Source organism: Electrophorus electricus, chromosome 8 (assembly GCF_041902795.1).
Source record: "Electrophorus electricus isolate QZ-2024a chromosome 8, ASM4190279v1, whole genome shotgun sequence".
Lineage (NCBI taxonomy): Eukaryota > Metazoa > Chordata > Actinopteri > Gymnotiformes > Gymnotidae > Electrophorus > Electrophorus electricus.
Window position 1 is genome coordinate 22,957,456 of NC_137504.1, and position 20,839 is coordinate 22,978,294.

The window sequence follows — 20,839 nt, forward strand, 5'->3', positions numbered from 1 at the left end:
CAGAGGAGGACGGCGGCGTCCGAAATGGCGTACAGAAGGCACTAGATTGGATTCAGTACGCACTGCCCAACCGTTAACGCAATAGGCTCTTTCAGTACGCTAGTGTGCAGTACGTGCACAACCGCCAAGTGCATAAAAGGACGTGCAGAGGTAGAAACAAAGAGTGCTGCATTTCCAGATTGAATGTCCACACAGTCGTATTAATGTAATAATTTCAATGTCTTTAATCCAAGTAATATCGACTACGGTGGACTTGGACTTGAAAATTTTACATTTACATCGTATGGCAAGTAAAGTTCATAACATTCGACATTTCATAACATTCGACATTGCATCTAAACAAAAATTATATTATTTTATCGTAGTTTTCAAGATAGGCCTAAACAAAGTTAGCAAGTAAGGTTAATGTGTTTTGGTATTAGTATTTATGACAAGACCTATTAAGTTTCTTTAAAAGCTTTGATGTACAATAATATTGACATCACAACAGTAAGCACATAAATCATTAAAATAGACGTAGTCTTACTGTTGTACTGCTCCACATAAGTAATTAAAATAGATGTGCCGTAATGTTTGTCATAGTTTGAAAATTATTTAACGTCTCTGATGATCTATAACGGCTATTCCAAACACTGGGTTTGTCCATGGAACAAATTTATTATACAACTGATAAACCTGAGGCACAACCTTGAGGCATCAAGTAAATGCCTACTTTCACAGCGAATATGGAGAACTTGTTTAATTTGTTGTATTAACTTTAGGCTATGTATGCTAAATAACCATGAAGGGAAAACCGTTATCGAAAACCCGATTGAAGTTTGAAATAATACATCAAAATTCAAAAATTTTGTCTATATTCCCATTGGTCTCTTTTGAAAAGCTCTCATACACTATATAAGGTTTTAAATGTAGTAGTTCAGGTTTCTGTATTGTTTATAACTTAACTGCACTAATTTATAAGATCTTTTTTTGCACAAGGATATGTTACTTTGCTTTTTTATTTTGAAAATTAGTAACCAGTATATAATCAGAGCTCTATAGAATATTTTAACATATACAATAAAAATAATTAAATCTTGATCTCAGAATCAAAAGTCACAAAGAACCTAAAACTGTGGAAATCCTTACACCTCTAAGGCTAGAATGTAATACATATAAAATCAATTATCAATGTTTTATTTTTACAAAGCCTTCTTAAAAAACAAAGTGGCTTTTAAAAAAAGAGTGCCAATTTAAATTTTAAACTAAACCTTACCACATATCATTAACTAGCCTATGACTCTTTATAATAAAACTGTAAATAAAACACAAATCTGTATTTAATTTGAGCACATCCTGATGTAAAATTTAAAACAAAAACATTTAAATGTAACTTAGTTACATTTTCATAATTACAGAAAATTGCGTGCACATATTGTTATACACCCACTGTTGCTTCCTGTAAGACATTAAGCTTCTTACAAACGTCAACTAAAATTTCAGCGGTTCTGGGTGCCATATTTCATCTTCTGCCTGCACCCACAGTTTGGTGTCCACATCAGTTGCATCAGAGCCTTTTAAAAACCCCTTCTCGTCTCGTATGACATCCACGAGCCAGTCCCATCATCCTTGGCCCATGATTGGCTTGTAACATCATTGAGAGATGTCATCCCTCCACCGGGCTCCTCTGAAGAGGCAGGTGCCATCTTGACCACGGCCAGGTCACCAGGAACAGTCATGTATGGTGGGCAGGAGTAGCTGGGGGCAGGGCTGTAGGAGGTCGCAGAGTAGTGGACATCCTCCAGGGGCTGCAGAGTGTAAGACTGTGAGCCTGAGGGGGCAGCTCCATTGCTGCGGCTCACTGAGAGTCGGTATGGGGAGGAGCTGCCTGAGTCAGGACCACCCAGGGACGGAGAGTCTGCTGCAGGGGCAGGGCCCTCAGAACAAAGACCCTCTGGCGGGCTGACCTGCTCGTCTGAAGGCTGGTCCCATGGATCTCTCTATGGGAAGAAAGGGAAGTTGAAGGGAATAAAAGTTCAGCATACAGCATTGTGGGACTTGTGCCTCATGTTGCCTCTGAGAGTACCACACAGAAAACATTATGTATTATTTTACTTTTGTTTTAATAACTTCACAGGCTTTTCATTCTTAAGAATGCCATGCATTGTTTTCCTTCCCCTTTTTATCCAGATATTGTGTCATTCATTTTCATTGTGCCACATTACCTCTCTTTATTAATATACTTAGAATACAACTTCAGATTTCAGGAAAGATCAATACCAAGAGTAGATGTGATGATGTCTCCCCAGAGAGAGAGGGTAGTAGTGTGGATAGTGTGGATGGCGGGAACAGGGACCCCCCACTAGCTGCATACGTGGTCGCACCCCTGTAGTCTCCAAATGATTCTGGCTGGTAGTAGCTATCAATAAAAGAGGGGTAGCTGGAGGAGTGGTCATAAGGAAAGGCCTTCCCTCCCAGGGATGGTGAGTAGGAGTCTGCGGAGTACTGCTTCATGGAGTGGCACAGCTCAGAATCCGGCAGGATGGACCTTCGCATGCTGTAGTATCCAGGAAGCATGTGGGGCCCTTCAGGAGGAAGCAGGAACAAAGTGGTGTGGTGAAATAGCTCTCTCATTACCTCTGGAAAATGCTTCTGGGTGCGGAGAATAATTACACTGAGCACTGTAAGAGCTTTATCGGATGATCGTGGTGGAGGAGTGAGCTCACCTGGCATTTGTACAAATGCTGGCTGGGAGGAGCTGGCTCCTGCCTGAAATCCAGAAGAAAAAAATATGGATGTTATTTTCGTTGCCTTCAGGGCAGCGTGTTGGTCTACATGTCCTACCTGCAGATGACTCAGAATCACATATATTCTGAGAAAGTGTAAACAGTCACTGGAAACAACATCACAGTGTTCAGGGGGAAGAGTGCTTTGTGGAGCGCAGATGCACAGAATGTGGAATCCCTGGTGTGCTACTTTACGTCAGTTGCGCTTTAAAGTCACACTGAGTATTGAGTTGAAGACGGGCAGGCCCTAGCTCACAAGCTGCTTCTGTTGAAAGCCAGGCAAATTTTGTGGGTGGATATTTGAATGTAATTTGCCAGTGTCATAATAGCAACCCCCACCCTGTATATGTGTGCATGTCTGTGTCTGTGTGTGTGTGTGTGTGTGTGTGTGTGATCGCTTCACCTGCAGTGGTTTGTGTGCCTTGAGGGTCTAAAGACGTGATGGAATGACTAAGAACACATCCCAAATGGCAAGCTTGTTATAGATGAAGAGTACCCCTGAGTTCTGAAGAGATGGGTACAGTGCATACAATACTTTATTTTACCATTGGCATTTTTTGGAGTGATACTTTACCTGAAAACTAACTACAAAAAATATATTAACCTATTACAGAAGAATCTCTTTATTGTAGAATGGAGTTAAGAAAATAGTAGCAATTCAGCTTAATTCTGAGGGGTGTATCTTGTCCCAAGGTATATTTGAATGAACTAATTTTCTAAATTAGGCAAAAGAAAGAACTAAACTTTCTTACTGGTGCTCTAGCTTTGTGCTCTGACATGATTGTGTGCCAACGTCATCCACCCCTGTGAAATTTGCATGTGGCACGATTGGAGCCATTCGTTTAATATAAAGGGCGGGGGGGTAGGAGCAGTAGGGGATGTCCACACACACACAGGCAGCAGCAAGTGCCCAGCAAAAGGGCGGCCTGTTCCGTTTGCCTTTGGTCAGGGATTGCTAATGACCTAATGCTGCGTTCAACCGTCTGCCTCTAACAATGCATCACTTATCCAGACCATTTCAGGAAGGCAGTGCTAATGCCAACAGGTGTACAGATACCAATCTTTCTAAGGTGACATTAGCAAAATAGTAGGAAGCTATAGTAGTGAGTGGTACGTCGCTCTCCAATGTTCACAATTCCACATGAAATGTGTACTGTATGGATAGCTTGGATAGACGACAATTATAAAGACGTGTATGTTCTGAGGAGAAGAACAGAATGTGGAAACTGAGTTATCAGTTACTTACACTGAACCTTGGTGTATTAGTTTGCCTTGATCGCTTTTCGGCTAGCAGGTCTTTGACTGTGTGCTTGACCCTGACACCTTGGTACACTCTCTTGGAGTACTCTAATGAGAATGAAATAAATGTCAATGCAAAATGTAAAAGCAGAGGTAAATGCAAGGATCGGCAGTCAACTCTTTAGTAGACTGTTTAAAGGATTTTTGTGCTGTGGCTGGAGTTGAGTTATAGCTGTGGCTATTAATGAGCACACTTAGCTGAATAGCATACCCATTGGATCGGTTTCTGGTACAGATTAAACCTAGTCCCAGGCCAGATGTTCAACTGAAAATCCCCCATTTAAAGAATAGGTTAGTACAAGTCTCTTGTTAGTCTGTATCTGGGGCAAACAGCACATACATGATTGGTTTCACCATCATAATGTTATCAACAATACTGTAACATCCTAGCCTAAGATTTCGACCATATTTGCTTTATTGTTTGTCAAAGATGTGTAAAATAAAAATGTGTAAAATCTTTCACAAATACACAGTGTAGTAATCTTCTCTGTATAGAACTAAAGCTTTTTTTTGTCTTAAATATTAAGATTGTTGTTTTTTCTTTGTTCTTTCCTTTTTTGTTTCCCCCCCTTAAAAATAATGGGAAAGGATTGTGACTTTCCATACATGAGTAATTTAATATGGTTTCCTAAAAAGCAAGCAAAAATGAAAATCCAGCTAAACAGTGCCTTCTTTCCTGCTTAGCTTACTAGAAGGGTTCTCAATAATTAGGTCTTCTTCAAGGGAGTTTTAAATATGCTGCATCGTTTATCATGTCTGAGTGCTTAGAAGTGAGTAGTAAGGGCTCTGTAACTTTTTGCCGTCTCTGGGGAACTAAGAAATTAGGCAGTGTTTTCCTCTGCTGTAAGGTAGAACACATTTCTGTGTGACACATTCAACAGGGGAAAACTGTACCCAGCTTCCCAGGTAATGTATGACTATTCAAATGAGACTAGGACTGTCAAACTAAGCAAGAGGTTATTCAATTTAACATTTTTTGCCAAGCCAGTAGGCTTGTATGTTCTTTCTTGGTTTGCAGTAACTGCTCAGCAGTGTCCATCCACAAAGTATAGCACTGTTCCATGGAAACTTGATAAAATACATCAGTATTTCCTGGTTGTGGTAACAGTGACTAACACATGCCAGCAACTCATATGTGACCAGGCCACACTGAACGTGGATGCTAGGAAGAATGATCAGAATGCTATACTTTAAGTCTAGATTTTAAAAAATCAGCCCATCAATCAATTCAACATAAATGTAAATGCTTATTGAATTTTGAAGGTGGCACTGCATCCTGCTATACTCACTGATTGTTATTTGGTATCTCTGGCCTTAGTGGTTATATCCCAGTATAAAAGTGTTACAGTGTCACATCCTTTAAAATGAATTCTTTTAGCCAGTGGCTGTTTTCAGTGTGCTACATGATCCACTATCTGTGTGCAGATCTAATAACACACATTTTATCACACATTGGTACAGCTGAGCCAGTATTTTGGCACATGAATTTTTGAAAACATAAGCACTTGAAAAAACTATTTATTCAGTTCCTGTTTTTGCTGTATGAGAGTAAATACTATGGCTTTAATGCTGTGCAAAGATAACTGTGTTTGAAAGCTTAATTTTAGAAAACAGATGCCCAAAAGGATTTTCTATAAGCACAAATATAATGTGCCACTACCATGTAAGTAAATCTAATTTCCTAATTTCCAGCAGTTTTGCTTTTTTATGCTCTTAGAAGTTGGTTAAACAGATTCTCGTTATCAAAGAGTAAAAGGGTTGACAAGTAATGCACATGAATAAAGACGATCATTGTTTGGTTCCTCGGTCACTAAATTAAGACCTTGAGTATAATACGTAATCCAACACTGGACAAAAGACCATGTTTTGCTTCCCCTTTAACCCATTTTTTCCTCCCCTTTTTGGTCTTGTGTAGAAATTTACATGCTGTTCTTTTTTTAAAGGTAAATACCTATTTTGGACACCGGTACATGGAACAAGTATGGGCAATTTGGAGACTAGTCCATGGTATGGGCAGATTAACACAACATAGATGTCAAGTGTTTCGCCAATCTGTTCTTCATATATCAAATGGTCTTACACTGGATGAGTGATCCAATTATCAGAGTGTTGGTCAGAGCTCTTCAGGAAGCTACATTAAGGAGCAATATAAAACAGCCTTTAAGAGTTTGTCCTGAACTAGCAAATAACAAATAGTACAAATATTTTGACCAACTTAAATACATTGCACACAATTGACATTAATTTTCTGAACTGAAAGCGAACAAATCAACAAACCAGTAGACATTGTTTATATCATTGAACTAGTTGGAACAGTTGGTACTTGGTATTTGTATATAAGGCTACCACAAGTATTCATACCTAGGTATGAACAGTTTAAAAACAAATAATAAGTAGTTGGGACTGTAAATGATTAATTGAAATAGGCCAACTTTTTATATATATATATATATATATATATATATATATATATATATATATATATATATATATATATATATATATATATAAACAAATACAGAACACAGAGATTCTCACCTGTCTCCATCATATTTTGTAGCTTAAAGGTGCCTGTGCTTGTCAGTATGACTTTGTAGTCCAGTTATAGTCATACCGCGTTCATTATACAACGAGCCATTTAACAAAGTCTGTAGAATTTATGGATAACTAGGTGCGCACACACACATTTTTATACCTCTCACATGGTATCAATAGTAAAGTCTTTATGATTTGTGTAAATGCAAATGATTGGCCGGAGGACGTTTCTCAGTATTTGCATCCAGGCCTACATGGTAGATTAGAAGAGGCGACTGCAGAAATGGAAAAAAAAAATTGACAAGCACATTCGACAGTGAAAAGGATGGTAAGGATGAACATGGTAATGCTGTTGATTTTGCACACAGCAGTTATAATGGCGATTAACTGACAGACGCTCTTCGCCAAAATATAGCCTAGCCCACTACTCTTGACAAACGCTCCTTCAATTACTTTGCGCACGGGCTGGGGGTGTTACCCAAACGGCTTGAAATTTTTATCCGTTCGCATCATGAAAATGTGTGGGGAATTTAACGTTTTTCGATTTTGTGTGTGTAGTGTATAGCCTATTTACTTACATAGCCAGAAGTTAAAAAGTTAAAAACGATAGCCAGCAGGTGACATTATTTCACACGGGTAACCAGCAGAGCCACGAATAGTATGGAAAGCCAAAGTAGTCAAAATTCAGCTCGGACTAAACGCGTTTTGTTTGTAAAACAGCGAGAAAAAAACAGCGTTTTGGAAGTTTTTATGCCTAAAATATGCCACAAAAACCATGACAGTTATATGACAGTTTAAAATGCCGTAAATAAATGGCACATCTCTAAAACAGTATTTTAATTCCGCTTTCTAGTCTCTCCAATGGTATTAAAAGCATCGCTTTGTAATAAGGTAATGAGCTTCACCTGCCAGTTCTTAGCCAATAGAGTTTAACTTTCTAGCCAATTGTGCATGAACAAGGTTAGGCCAGACCAATTCACTACAGAACGTATCTGCTGATAAATGAGTGCAAAGTTGTTTTCAAAAATCAAAGTTTTTTTTTATAACTCAGAAAAAGAACAGACAAGCCAAATTACATCACAAGGCCTGTTTTAAAGAACAAGGCTATAATTTATTAGCCTTTCTCTAAGATGACAATACTTAGTAGCTAGCATTGAAGGCAGACACAGCTCAAGCTCAAATAAATAATCAAATAAATGTAGAAGCTTTGTGACCAGGCACAAACATTAATCTTTAAGAGACATGGGGTCCTGACTGCCCAGTGCTAGACTTGGAGTAAAACCACAAATGTACAAACCAGGGATACCTCAGAACCAATAGCGCTATAAAGCAATTTTATTCATATTCATTGTTGACATCTCGCTTATTTTGTTGACGTATCCTCTTCCATTTTCATTCAGTTTTAACATGACAAAAGTCTGAAGTTAGCAGTTGCTATAACAACACTACCAACCCGCACCTCTGACAGCTAGCTAGCCATCAAGCTTGACACAAATATTGTGCATTTGTTCCTGCAAGATGACAAACTTGCTTTCAGTCTAGTGCTAGAAACAACTTACTCTTGGCCAACTACAGCTAGCTTTGAGTGGACTTTGTTTTTAGTTTCTTTATTATTAGTTAGCTGTCTCTTGTTAGTGTTTTACCAGTTTAATTCATTCAAAATGGCCCCTACCTCATTAATGTTTATTGAAATACATAGGGCCCAGATTGCCAAGTGCAGTCATTCTGTGTCTGTCTACAACAGTTCCTCCTTGTCATCTTCCAGCTGTATATATTGCTAGCAAACTAGTTAACTGCCCTTTTATAGTACTTGCTCATTTAAATTGCCCATTTAAAGTACAATGTGTGAAGTACCTAACCATGATCACTATTGCTAGGTCTAATAAACTTTTAGCTAGCTAGCTAACCTAGCTAGCTAAGAACTGTATGCTAACCTAACTAGCTAAGAATAAATGAACTATTTAGTGAATTAACATATTAGTGAACATACTAGTCCCCAAAATAAACAAATTTGAGCACTGGTTTATCAGCGGATAAGATTTGTAGTAAACTGGTCTGGTCTGACCTCATTTGTGAGCGACTGGGCGAAGAAAGTTTAACTCTATTGGCTGTCAAAAACTGGCAGGTGGAACTCATTACCTTATTATAAAGCAGCAATTTTAACGCAGTTGGAGGGGTGCAAACCCGGTGTAAAAAATGCTGTTTTAAAGCACTTAAAGCTGTGTTATAAATTGTCATCGAAACTGTTATATAAGCACCATAAAATACTGCATTTTTGATGGTTTTTGTGGTGTATTTTATGGTGTAGTGAACAATAACAGCATATGTTGCGGCGTAAAAACGTCCAGAACACCACCCTTATCGCAGTTTTACAAATAAAACTTTAGTTCGAGGCAAATTTTGACTTCTTTGGCTTTCCATAGTATAGTTTCAGTTTCTTTTGAACCGATGTTTTGTTTTGTTTTTTACTGAGGAAGTCATTTCATAGATACTGAAAGCAAGAACGGAAGAACAAAAAAAAATAAAAGAGGGTAAACGTTTATTGTAACCTATTTGTAGTGTTATTTGGAAACGTAGAATGTTGTCATAATCAATTTCACTCTTTCGGTTTAATTGCAGACTGGAGACATGGCGCAAATGGTGAATTTCGCAGGGTGGCGAACTGTTGAAGAAACTCTGTCGTCGGGGAAGAAGCCGAAAAATAGCCGTGTTTATCCTATGTACCACGGCACACATATAAACAACGCCAAAGATATCATCATCAATGGCTTCAAGGCCTCCATAGATGGACTTTTGGGCCAAGGAGTGTACGTGAGTCGCAACATTGACAAGGCGAAATGTTATCCACTTAACACCGACAAGAGGGAAAGGGTCGTGTTCAAACTTAAAGTTAATGTCGGTAAAGTGAAAAAAATAGACTGTGACAATCATCCACTGCAAAAATCATGGCACCAGAATGGCTACGACAGCGCATGGATTCCCCCTAATAGTAACGTCTCAGCTATCAAAAGCGGCCGCGAGGAAGACTGCGTATGGGACCCGATTCGGATCACTGTGATTGGCGTCGTATGTTGTATGGACAACGATAAACGTTGGGAACTCCGACGGCTAATACGCAACCAGCTGCGCACCGGGGAATGCAGCTTGTGTGGTCAAAACACGCCTGATAGGCCACACCATATCCAAGACTGCTGGGAATGCAGTGAGAGAATTTGTTTGTTTCAAAGAGAGCATCGATGTGTCTCTAAATGAAAGGCAATGTTATCTTTACATTGCAAATTCCTAATCTATGGGATGATATTAGCATATTTGCTCATTATGTTGTTTAAACCTATTTTATGTAGTAAGGCATAATCTACCCTATATCTACCAGATTTTAGAAAAAAATCTGGTTTTATTTATAGATGTGATTTTTAAAAATAAAACCTAAACAACTGCAGTATTAATCTTACCATGATTAATAAAGTTCTCTTGAGACTCCTGCCTTTTGAGCTTTTAACTTTTAAGATTTGTCTGCTGCTGACAGGACAATTAACGGGTCTCCATTGTAAACCACAATAAACTGGGAAACTGTTAACTAAATTGGATTAGTCTTTGTGAATGTGTTCGGACTGTATATGTCAGTTATTCTCAATGCATACACACCATGACAGTTCCTCTGTTATTTAAACGGACCATGAATTCTAAGTATAACTATTACTACAAAGGCATAGCTGCACAAGAAAGAGTACATTTCATTATTTCATAGTCGGTAGAAGGACCGCCCACCCCATATGCTGTTGTCACAATTTTATTTTCAAGATAGAATGTTAAAGAATTAACAAAACAGTTTTTAAAAGTATGTACAGTATGTACACAGTTACAGCTGCCAGGCACACTGCCACAGGTAAACGCCCACTGCCACATATATACACACACACACACAGACACCTGTAACATTCACATTCTCCTAATCACATTCATTTATTCCTTGTTTTTTCCACTCCATATTTAAAATCCACATGTGCTCTTTCATTGCTGTGAATTACTCGTCTGCTGTGCCATGAGACCTTCTGTTGCTTTGCTGCATCTCAGTGCTTCGAGTCTGACATGTTAGCTGGTTATATTGTGTAACAGTAATAATCACACAAGAGAAAGAGGACCCAATTGCATGAGGTCTTTAATACTTTATTAGCTTGCCAAGCCATCTACTTGAATGCTGAGTATGGAAGGACTGGGCTAAGGACTGTGGGTGAACAGTCCAGAATTAAAACTATCCAGTCCAGGGTTGATACGGGTAAGCAGAGTCGGGGAAGCACGGAAGGGTTAGGCTGAAGGATTGGTTTAGGAGGAAAATGAGTTCGGTAACCAGAAAGATCAACAAACATGTATCGGTCAGTACACGTTATGAGAATGGCAGTACTTTGCAGTGAGGAAGTGGAAGGTCAAGGTAAAAAAAGTTTCTTATGAGAAAGCGATTCTGATAAGAATGGAGATGATGATCAAGTGTGGCATGTTAAAAATCAGCTGATCTTGAACAGACCAGACAATATGCATCCCCAGCATAGGCAGGTCTGTTTGGGAGGTGTTTGCAGATTGCAAAACATTCCTGTTTTGCTTTTAGCCAGCTTGCCGCTAAGCTTTACTGATTCCTTTTTTTCCCTTTTTTTTGCTGTCATGGACAATAAAGAAACTCCATATTCACATTCGTGTCTCATTCCCTCCCTCCCAGCGTCAAAAGTATCAGATGTGTATAACGTTGGCCTGAGTGCTGCAGGGTGTGGGGCAGGACGCACAGACTCCCTTGACGTGGTGAAACATTTATTAATGAATAACATAAAAGACAATGGTGGCACTCACACATAATAACAACGTTAAACACGAACACACTTAAACGGAACATCAACACGAACAACACCAACCCCAGAAGACCTCTGGTGGGGGGGAGGGGGTCCCGTGACAATATGTTAAAGAAATTTTACTATTTAGTAATGTACATGCCGGTTCTATATCACTTATCATGTTTCAAATCAACTATATATTTTGATTAACAATTATACAGGCACAGGCATTATATGACACAGGGCGCTGTAGGTGTCATAGGTTACATGCCATGTGTAGGAACATGTGTACGCTTACACAGTGAATAGAACAGAAATAACATGAATAATTGTACCTTCAATAACATATCATGCCACTTACTTTATAACTATAATTGTGTTCTGTTTAACCCACCTAGGACACAGAATACAGATATTCTATCGAATGAGAGGAGCATTATAGGAACTGCAGTCCTGACTGATTCACTTGTTGGTAATTGAATGGCTATGGGGCATCTTCTCCAGCCAGTTAATGGTACTAGAAGGCTGGCTGGGCTCTTGCGTAGCTCTGTATGTCAGCAGCTGACTCCATTTGGAGCATTTTCTGCTATTGGCTCAAGTGCTGCCTACCACACTTTTCCTCAGACAGCAAGAAGAGGCTGGAATGGAATATCTGCAGTGCGGTTGTGAAAGCCATAAAGGATTTAGCAGCGTCCTGGTATTGCTCCTGGGTGCCCTAGGAAGAGAGTAAATGTGAACTTGAGCCACTGTCACGAATGGCCACCCTCCTGGCATCCCTGTTGTCATGGTTTCCCTGTCTTCTGTTATCCTGCACTCCCTGGTTCCATGCCTTAGTTTCGTTTTCTCCAACCCTCTGTTTGATTTGCCACACCTATCCCTGGTTAAGTTTGTGTATTTAAACCATGTCTTATTCCCTGTGTTTCTGCAGGTCTTTGTATGTATTATTGAATGAAATAGTGTATGTGTTTAGTTCATATAATGTTTGCATGTTTATTAGTATGGTTATTTTGGTTTGTACTCCGTGTTTCCTAGCCCTAGGTTTTCCCTAGCCTTAGTATTAGCCTGCTTTCCTGTTTGCCTTTGTGTGGTTTTTGCAGTTTTGTTTATTCATGTATCCCCGTGCTCTCCGTGTTGGCTCCTTGACCCTGGATTACGATAACGACTGTTTTTGGATTTGCCCATAATAAATCTCGCTCTACTCCAAACATGCGTCCACCTCCTTACTGCTTAGCGTTACAGCCACCAAATGCCTCGTTGCCTGCAGCTGAGCTTAAGTTGCAGTTGTGCTGTTGATGGACTTGCTTTTGCACATACTGGTTCCATAACCCCACAACCCCACAGGGAGATTTGAATGGGACATCACCTGATGGGGGATGTCTTCACCTGCAATGTCCACCTACCATTGTCAGATCAAATAGCCAATGTGGACTATGTTAAAAATTCTCTACAATGCGACTCCCTTTTTTGTAATTTTATTTCTCCCCCTTTTCTCTAAATAGTTCTCTCTCTTTCTCTCTCTCTTTATTTCTCTCTCTCATGTCATGCTGTTCTATGCTGTTTACCTTTAGATAGGTGCAAGACTGTGTCAAATGGTCTGGAGTTACTGTCTCATTCTACACAATGCATATCATATCATGTCTGAACATCATGTCTGAAAATATTGGACCTGCTATGTCATTTACATATTTCTGCTTACTCATATGCTTTGTTTTGTCATCTATGTAATCTCACATATCACTGAATAAAGTGTGTGTGCTTCTCAGCCTCTCTGACTCTCCAGTGTCACTAATTCTGGGAAATGTACCCCAGGGTCCTGAAGAAATATAAACCAGACACAGGCGAAGCAGACGGTGGGACCAGAGGGACAGGGTAAAGGAAAATAGGAATGTTTTCCCTAACAGACTAGTTCAACCAGACCATTGAAGGTTTATTCACAATGTCTTCTGGCCAAAAGGAATCCAGTGCACAATTGCTACTCACTCAGAAGTGGTGCCTCACCCTTGGGATTGGGATCACCACACTTCGGAACCACAATCCAGCATGCAGACAACCAGGCTGACCTCTACACTTCCCCTCCAAGACTTTTTAGAGTTTAATTTCCTGTCTGTGTGTCTCCTTATGAGTCCGAATAAGGAGTCACCTCGGAGTCACAGTACATGGATAGAGAGGTACAAAACCCATTCAATCTCCTCAGGTCTCTGTTCAGTTCTGTACCAGCTGCGAATATTTTATTATAGATTTTTAAATGTTGTAATAGATATATAATCGTAGATGAAAATGTATGTAAAAATATTGTGTCGTTTAGCCTACAGATATAGTTTTTAAATGCAGAAGATGCTAGTGTTATGAGTATGTAATATAGTAATATATTATTATTAAGGCACACCATGTTTCTGTATTTCTGATATCAATGGCCCAAAGTAGGTCGTTCCAAATCTCCATTGTAGAAGTCTGGACACGGACAGTGGAGGCCAGAACAGACCAACTAGAATCATTCCTCAGCGTAATATCCGGCACCTTGGCCATCTGTTTGACAGATGAAATATCCGTGTTGCCTCAATTTCGAATATCCCACCCCTCCTCCAGGTGCCCCGCAGAGAGGAAGTTCACCCTGGCCCTGAACATGAACGCGCATCCCCGAGAAGAAGAAGATAGTGAAGGTCATTCCCGGATCGACGGGATATATATAAATATATATAATAATATAATCGACGGGATGTTAATAGCGTGCTTCGAGCGGTTCGTCTGTGCGTTTTGTTGTTGTTGTTGTTGTTTTGTTTATAGTACGCATTTATCTTTTGTGCCAGGTTCTGCGAACGCGTTCGGATGCTGGAGAACATAGTGGGAACGCTTGAATTATTCCATCCCACGGACCACAAGGAACCGGACGTGGAAAGGAGAACGCCAGACAGCAGGAAAAGGTACGGGTGCGCGTTGTGACTACCCTGATCCAGCCCGATAAATTACGACTGGTATCGCAACGCTCTTGTGAATTTATTTCAGGTCACGACTATAGTTTTCCATCATTATTGCCATGCTTAGTGTTCCTGAGTTCCAGTCCAAAATCAAGCATCGATTCAGCAAGGAAAGCACGCCAAGCCAACCGTTTGGGAATTCCGCATGGTTGATTTTAGGAAAACGAGTTGGTTGGACTGCTAACTGTTGGCACAGGTTTTATGCCGGTGAATTAAACAGAATGCAAGGCCACATCTCATCCTGATATTTACCTGAGCGTTAATGTCTGCAGTTATTTTTCTTGATTGGTGCTATCGTAATGCTTTTTAAATGCTTTGATTAAATGGTTGTTTCCATGCGCGATTTTCTTCTTATGTTGTTTGCTGAGCCTCAGTCCCGCTTGTCTCCTATGTATGTCACCACAACACCCGCATGTCTTTCTGTGTGACCTGCCTTTTCTCATATAAGGTGTTTAAGGGTCTCTTGAGACTGGATGACGTCGTGTGGAAGCAGGAAAGGAGGATAGAAAGAGTGCCCAGGAGGGGCCTTGTGGAACGGATGAATAGGGGAGGGGTGGTCGTCGGAGAAGAGCGCTCCAGGGACAGGTATACCTGTAGATAGTATGTGACAACATTAATGTATTTTTTTTCCCGCAATTTTTTTTACTTTTTGTCTTCAACACAGAACTACGTATTAATTTACCTCTATTGGAAAGTATAACCAGTGTTATAGTAATGATGAGTAACATATTTCCTCATTTTTCCTCAGTTTGGACAGAGCACTCTGATGAACTAATGAACTATTTCATTGTGAGTTATACTGTGTATGACTATATATGTGACAAATAAACCAAATAATAAACCAAACTTGAACTTGAACTCAAACTTGAACATATTTTACACAAACAATGTATTATTATTATTATTATTATTATTATTATTATTATTATTATTATTATTAATAATAATAATAATAATAATAATAATAATAATATTCTTTGGAACAAGTTCCATAAACTACAAGAGATGCCTTAAAGTGGGTCATCTCACAAGGCTGAACTATATCTGTGTTAACAATCGTCAGTCCACACCCTATAGGTGTTTGATTTTCAATTCAAAGTGTTGGTGTACAGAGCAGTAACAAGTACAGTATCTATAGCTTTGGAGCTGTCAATGTCATGGCCTGACCTGGCTGATGCACTACACCATATTACCCGCATGAGGGGGCTGCCATTCCACTACACTGGTAGAGGTGTGGCTAGTAAAGAGTAAGGGTTTATGCTTATTGCGAAGATCCACGTAAACGTCTCTTGGTCGGGACGCAGATTAGAGAGTCATGGGTAATGGTAGCTCGCTAAGGCTCGCAGACGCCGTGACATCTACGCCTCAAAAATCTCAACTACAGGTTGATTCTCGTAGCTGTGCGTCAAGCAAACGCTGATTGGCTGTTGGGCTAGTGTTGGTCGCTGGTCACGGGACCCAAACTCGACCCGAACTAGCGCGAAAACAAAATTATAGTTGAGGGTCGGTGGTCAGAGCATGTATGGCATTGAACATATTTATATGACCCGTTTTCAAAATATTATAAATCACTTTAATTCTTGGAAAGTGATAGGATAAACATTAGGCGAAGGTACTAGCTAGGTACTAGCTACTAAGTGCGAGACGTTCTTCTTCGTTACTTTATACGTTCTGGTTTGGATTTTGCCGACTAGTGCACACGTTCACGTCACGTTGAAGTGTGTTGGCTGACATGCCACGACAGGTATCACGCCCACACTTCATCAGACGCAGATTTTCGCAGAAATATAAACCAGCCATAAGAGTATGTTTGTGAGGATGCTACAGAAGGAGAACACCCACATCAGAATTCAGTCATTTTTTTGGTCATGCAACAACTCTTTTCTTGCCTGGTGTGTCAGTACAGGGTGTCCCCTAATTCTCAGGGAATGTATTCATACACTTGAGCCTCACTTGTTTGACTCAGTCATACATCGTCTGTGAATAAATCCAGCATAGAAAAATAAAGACAACATAAACGAATTAGATGAAAGATATTTTCCATAGCGCACTGCGCTGAGACACTCAAGATGTGGAGGTTTGTGTGTGCAGATTTGCAGTCTGGTCTGTGCTTGCCATTGGTGCTGGATTGCAGTTCAGATGACTGACCACGCACACACGCACACATGCACACATGCACACATGCACACATGCACACAACAATCTAAACAAGTTTTTTTTTTTTAATATGTTTGATTAACAGCAGATTAGCTCTGTTAAAAAGTATATGAATATGAAAATATGAAAAGTATATGACATGCTTTTGAGCAGCCTCCATCACTGCTTTGTGTAATCAGTCTGGGCCAGACTCAATGCCAGAACATTAGAGCAGTTGTTGGGAAATGGCTGTGGTATCTTTAGGTGGTTATGGGCAGATTAAATCCCTTCGGCTGCTGTTTTTGCAGCATCATTCATGCTACATTGATTTTCTGTTGTTGTGGCTGATCTCTCTAGCACTGGGGCATCTGGTCTACACATGGTCAAGCGGCTCCTGATTTTGGTGACAAGGTGTATTCGCCGAACTATTCACCTTCATCACACCCCTGTTCTAGTGGTGCGGTCTGCTTAGTGTAATGATACCGCCCTGGTTTTGTAGTGTGGTTCAAATGATTGCTCCAAAAGTATTCTCAAATGTAGACATTAGACAAATAAATACCACAGTGGTATCATGTAATATATGGCCTTCAAGCTAGGAGGAGTCTGGGGATGATAATGTATTTGAGTGTATTAGCAGGAAGAAAGACTTCTCCTAGTGTGTGTGTCTGTGTCTATGCCTGTGTGTTTGTGTAGGTCTGTATGTGAGTGTGTGTACATATGTGTGTGCATGGATGGGTGTGTGGGTGTGGGTGTGTGTATGTATTGGTGTGGGTGCATGTGCCCCGGAAGCACATGGATTTTGGGATAATGGGATTCATACAGCATGTACTGTGTCTTCCTGGGAGAGTAGCTGGTTCTGTACACAAACAGTAATATTTGTTTGTATGCATGCCACCCAATTCTGCAGCTACCCTGTTAGAGGAGTCACCCCCTCCACCTTGGAGCTGAGCTCTCTAAATCTCTCATTTCATCACTGTACTCCAGTCTCTCTGTGTAGTCCATTAGCCTCAGGGCAAGTTACTGTTTATGAAGCATGAAAAGCCATAAAAAACAATACAAAAATGCACATAATAAAACCACAGAACAGCATGGCAGTATTGCATCAAACTTTCAGTTATTCAATTATGTTCAAGAGATTTGCTTTACTAGACAAATGTTTGTGTTTAACTAATAACATGCAAAGAACACTGCTGTAAAGATGATTTAAACTGCATGATGTTTTTTTATGATGGACTTAACTTGATCTCTGATCAGACATAACTATAATTAAAAACATAATTCTACATAAACATGAGAGCACTTTCTGTGTCTAATAACCTTTTTACATATTACTATGGTTCAGTGTAAGCATGGCGTATTCCTTGTATTGTATTACCATGTAGCCTAAATAAATGTGTTGAAATCTGCGGATCACAGGTGCCTAGGCTTGACGAGTTAAATTTAGTCTTGGACATGGCCTTTTCAGTGAAGAATCCCTGTTTATAATGATGCAGACTTATTGTGTGTCCTGACACAGTTCTAGGGCACTGTGTCAATGACTATCCAGGGTATAGTGACCTCAGCAGATATGTAGTGAATTATAAACAAAATGAGGTGGACCCTTTTTGACAAGTGAGGTCCAGATTCAACTAACTCTAGACTACATCAATCTCTTTAATTGAAGACTGTCCAATGAAACATTTTCATGTTTGTGGGCAAGGGGTATTAAAAGACACCAGTGTACATGCACATAATAGTGTCCTCTCAGTCAAGTAACCAATCAAGTACTACTATAGCTGCAAAACAGGCTTTTTTTTTTTCAGTTTTCAACTGATCCAACCCATCTGTAAAGTAGGAACTAGTTGTTTTTTGTCCAGTAAACCTAGTTGCAAGATCCGAAATGTAGCTGGATGTTGAAATTGTTCTGCAGACCAAATGCTTGTCTGAATGAAATCACCACAACAGGATATGTGTGTCAGTGAGAGGGCCTAAAATGGGATGCTCATGGCAGCACACCATTGTGCTATTCTTAATTATGACTTAATCCCTGCTATTGCACAGGCAACAATTTTAGCAGGCTTTTTTGGCTGCGTAAACCTAGCTGTTCATGTGTTTCGAGGTTTAGAGTGGTAAAGAACAGTGAGTATAGTTAGCACGACTGCAGATTTAAATGACTTAAAGAAAGCCCTGCCTGGTGGAGCAGGTGCCCGAGGCACAGAATGTACTGGAGCTGGTGTGGAGCAGCTGGTTCCTTTGCACTCGTGCCAGTACCTGCTTTTGGTCCGTGATGCAGACTGGAGTCAAGACTCCATCTGAGCCCAGAGTGAACAGGTATTGTGAGGAGTTGTGTCATGCTAGAATAAGTTCATTTGTTCAAGCCATTGGATGCAGTGATGTTGTTTTGGAGGCCCAACATGGAAGAAGAAACAGGGATTTCAAAAAAATGAAAGTGGTAAACCTAAAGCCTTGTTACTGTGTTGCCTATTCCTACAGCTTACAAGCTGTGTAGGTTTAATAGACGGTGCTCCACTGCAATACACAGCTGCCTCATCTTTCTTTGGGTGGGGGGGTGGGGGAGTGTGTGTGGGGGGGGGGCGTTGCTAGGAAGGTTGCTAAGCTCACTTCTCAACACTCTGTATCCAGGGAGCTGTCAGGTTAACTTTTATTACCTCCTGCCCATAAAACGGGCTAACCCATGTCTATTGCTTTTACAATGCACAAGGCATTCAATTTTTGTGTTTTTTTTATTGTCCACGGAGTGACCATGCACTATCCATGGACCTCAGATGTCCATACTGCATCTGTTAACTGTTCAACTCTGAGGGCCTTGTGCTGGGTCTTTGAAAGTCCCAACCTTTCGGACATTTGTAATAACATGTAACCAGATGGCAGAACCCCGACCCCTCCTGGCCTGTCGTGGCTTCCCTCGGGCCATGACGAGTTGACCATATGCCCTCTTAAGTTCACAGTGATGTGCTAGAACACAACAATAGGCCTGGGTGTGTATATGCTTGTGCATGCAATTGCTGGGGCCTACCTTGCTCGTTTCTCAGCGAGGCTGTGGTCTGGTCCTGTTAGGCCAGGTTACAGGGCACTTCAGGCCAATTCGGCAGAGTTTCAGTACAGCCTGCCTCTGTCTACGTGCTGTCTACACTCTGATCTAAGCATATATCATTTGGTGAGACAAGCTGGTGCAGGTGCCAGTAATCTGTTTATTCTGTTTGGCAAGCAGATTCAAGTGGGCGTATGTGCACACGGGTGTGTGTGTATGTGGCCGGCTGCTTCCGTGCTGAGTTATCACTCCCGAGTGGATACGCTTCAGAAGATGGAATTTGAGCACAGTGCAGTGGGATTTCCTGGAACCTGCCCTTGCCAGTGGCCGTTTGCTGTGTTTTCACATCATTCCAGGGTTGGGGATCTCCATGGCATGCATGTATTTGTGTGTGAGTGTGTGTCTGTGAGTGCACATGCCTGACAGACAGCTCAGCAGGAGAGAAGTATGGGAACTATAGAACAGAGAGCTCTCCATTTCAGCACATACCTTTGACCAGCAGGGAGTGGAACGTCTTAAAATGGAGCAATCACACAACGGTCAATGAAAAACCTGCTCTCTGTGCCCAGCACGTGGTGTGTGTGCATGCATGTGTGTGCATGTTTGTTTTTGTATATATGTACAGGCACAGCAGAGCCTCTTTTGACTATATGACACATTTCTGATGGATCAGCACTGTGGGCACAGTGAATTCCAAGTGAATCCAAAGTTCATGGCTTGTTCCTGCACATGCTCACAGATCATTTCGTGACACTTCACCTTCGCAACCCATTACACCTGACTCCTGCTCGCGGCCTTCCGCTCTTCTTGTGTGCCCATGCATGCAATCCACAAGTACCAGAGGGCAACTCTTTGAGAAAGTTCATGCCGTTGTATTAAAGAGCCTAGTTGGGAAATGTATTCTTCTGTCTCCTGGGGTAACCTTGAGAAAGTTCATGCCATTGTATTAAAGAGCCTGGTTGGGAAAGGAATTCTTCTGTCTCTTGGGGTAATCTGTTGTGTACCATGCTGTACTTGTCTAGGGTCATGCACCAATCAGTACTTGTGGATTACTTGCCTAAGCTGAAGAGATCATGGGCTGTTACACCCTCTGAGAATAAAGACACACCCACACACACCGTGATTTAGTAAACACCATTTAGATGATGTTAACTGCCCAAAAAGTAGCAGACCCTGGTCTGCCCTCCATATGACAGCATGGTGGTGTTCGAGAATAAGTGTCCCACTGGAAATGAAACATGAATCGGGCTGCAGGAATGCGCTGAATGGTCACACCAC

General features: G+C 40.7%; 2 protein-coding genes and 1 long non-coding RNA gene across 9 annotated transcripts; 2 read left to right on the plus strand and 1 right to left on the minus strand.

The window, feature by feature from the left end:
- Nucleotides 1-126: 126 nt before the first annotated feature.
- pou2af2b (POU class 2 homeobox associating factor 2b) lies at nt 127-7,256 on the minus strand. 5 transcript variants are annotated; one of them, XM_081719648.1, is made up of 5 exons: nt 7,178-7,256; nt 4,012-4,112; nt 2,706-2,748; nt 2,260-2,564; nt 127-1,979 (listed from the first exon to the last, which is right to left on the minus strand). In XM_081719648.1, the coding sequence occupies exons 3-5, from the start codon at nt 2,710-2,712 to the stop codon at nt 1,557-1,559; spliced, it is 735 nt and encodes a 244-aa protein (XP_081575774.1). In that variant the 5' UTR covers nt 2,713-2,748; nt 4,012-4,112; nt 7,178-7,256; the 3' UTR covers nt 127-1,556. The 5 variants fall into 5 exon arrangements, with proteins under 5 accessions (XP_081575774.1, XP_026854266.1, XP_081575772.1 ...); XM_026998465.3 differs by lacking the exon at nt 7,178-7,256 and adding an exon at nt 6,603-6,880; XM_081719646.1 differs by lacking the exon at nt 7,178-7,256 and adding an exon at nt 6,603-6,882 and having other exon boundaries at nt 2,260-2,748.
- gig2o (grass carp reovirus (GCRV)-induced gene 2o) lies at nt 6,054-10,181 on the plus strand. Of its 3 annotated transcripts, none has more exons than XM_081719650.1 (2): nt 6,054-6,071; nt 9,219-10,181. In XM_081719650.1, the coding sequence occupies exons 1-2, from the start codon at nt 6,069-6,071 to the stop codon at nt 9,849-9,851; spliced, it is 636 nt and encodes a 211-aa protein (XP_081575776.1). In that variant the 5' UTR covers nt 6,054-6,068; the 3' UTR covers nt 9,852-10,181. The 3 variants fall into 3 exon arrangements, with proteins under 3 accessions (XP_081575776.1, XP_026854267.1, XP_026854268.1); XM_026998466.3 differs by lacking the exon at nt 6,054-6,071 and adding an exon at nt 6,909-6,927; XM_026998467.3 differs by lacking the exon at nt 6,054-6,071 and adding an exon at nt 9,038-9,130.
- Nucleotides 10,182-13,958: 3,777 nt separating this feature from the next.
- Nucleotides 13,959-15,210, plus strand: LOC113570198 (uncharacterized). Its single transcript, XR_003409873.3, has 3 exons — nt 13,959-14,079; nt 14,227-14,340; nt 14,843-15,210. It is a non-coding gene; the product is annotated as an uncharacterized LOC113570198 (long non-coding RNA).
- The last annotated feature ends 5,629 nt before the right edge of the window (nt 15,211-20,839 follow it).

Coding starts and splice junctions, on each gene's coding strand:
- pou2af2b (XM_081719646.1), bottom strand. Junction 2,749..4,011: donor CTAATACACCAAGGTTCAGT/GTAAGTAACTGA, acceptor TCTGGATTTCAG/GCAGGAGCCAGCTCCTCCCA. Junction 1,980..2,259: donor CATCATCACATCTACTCTTG/GTATTGATCTTT, acceptor TTCTTCCCATAG/AGAGATCCATGGGACCAGCC.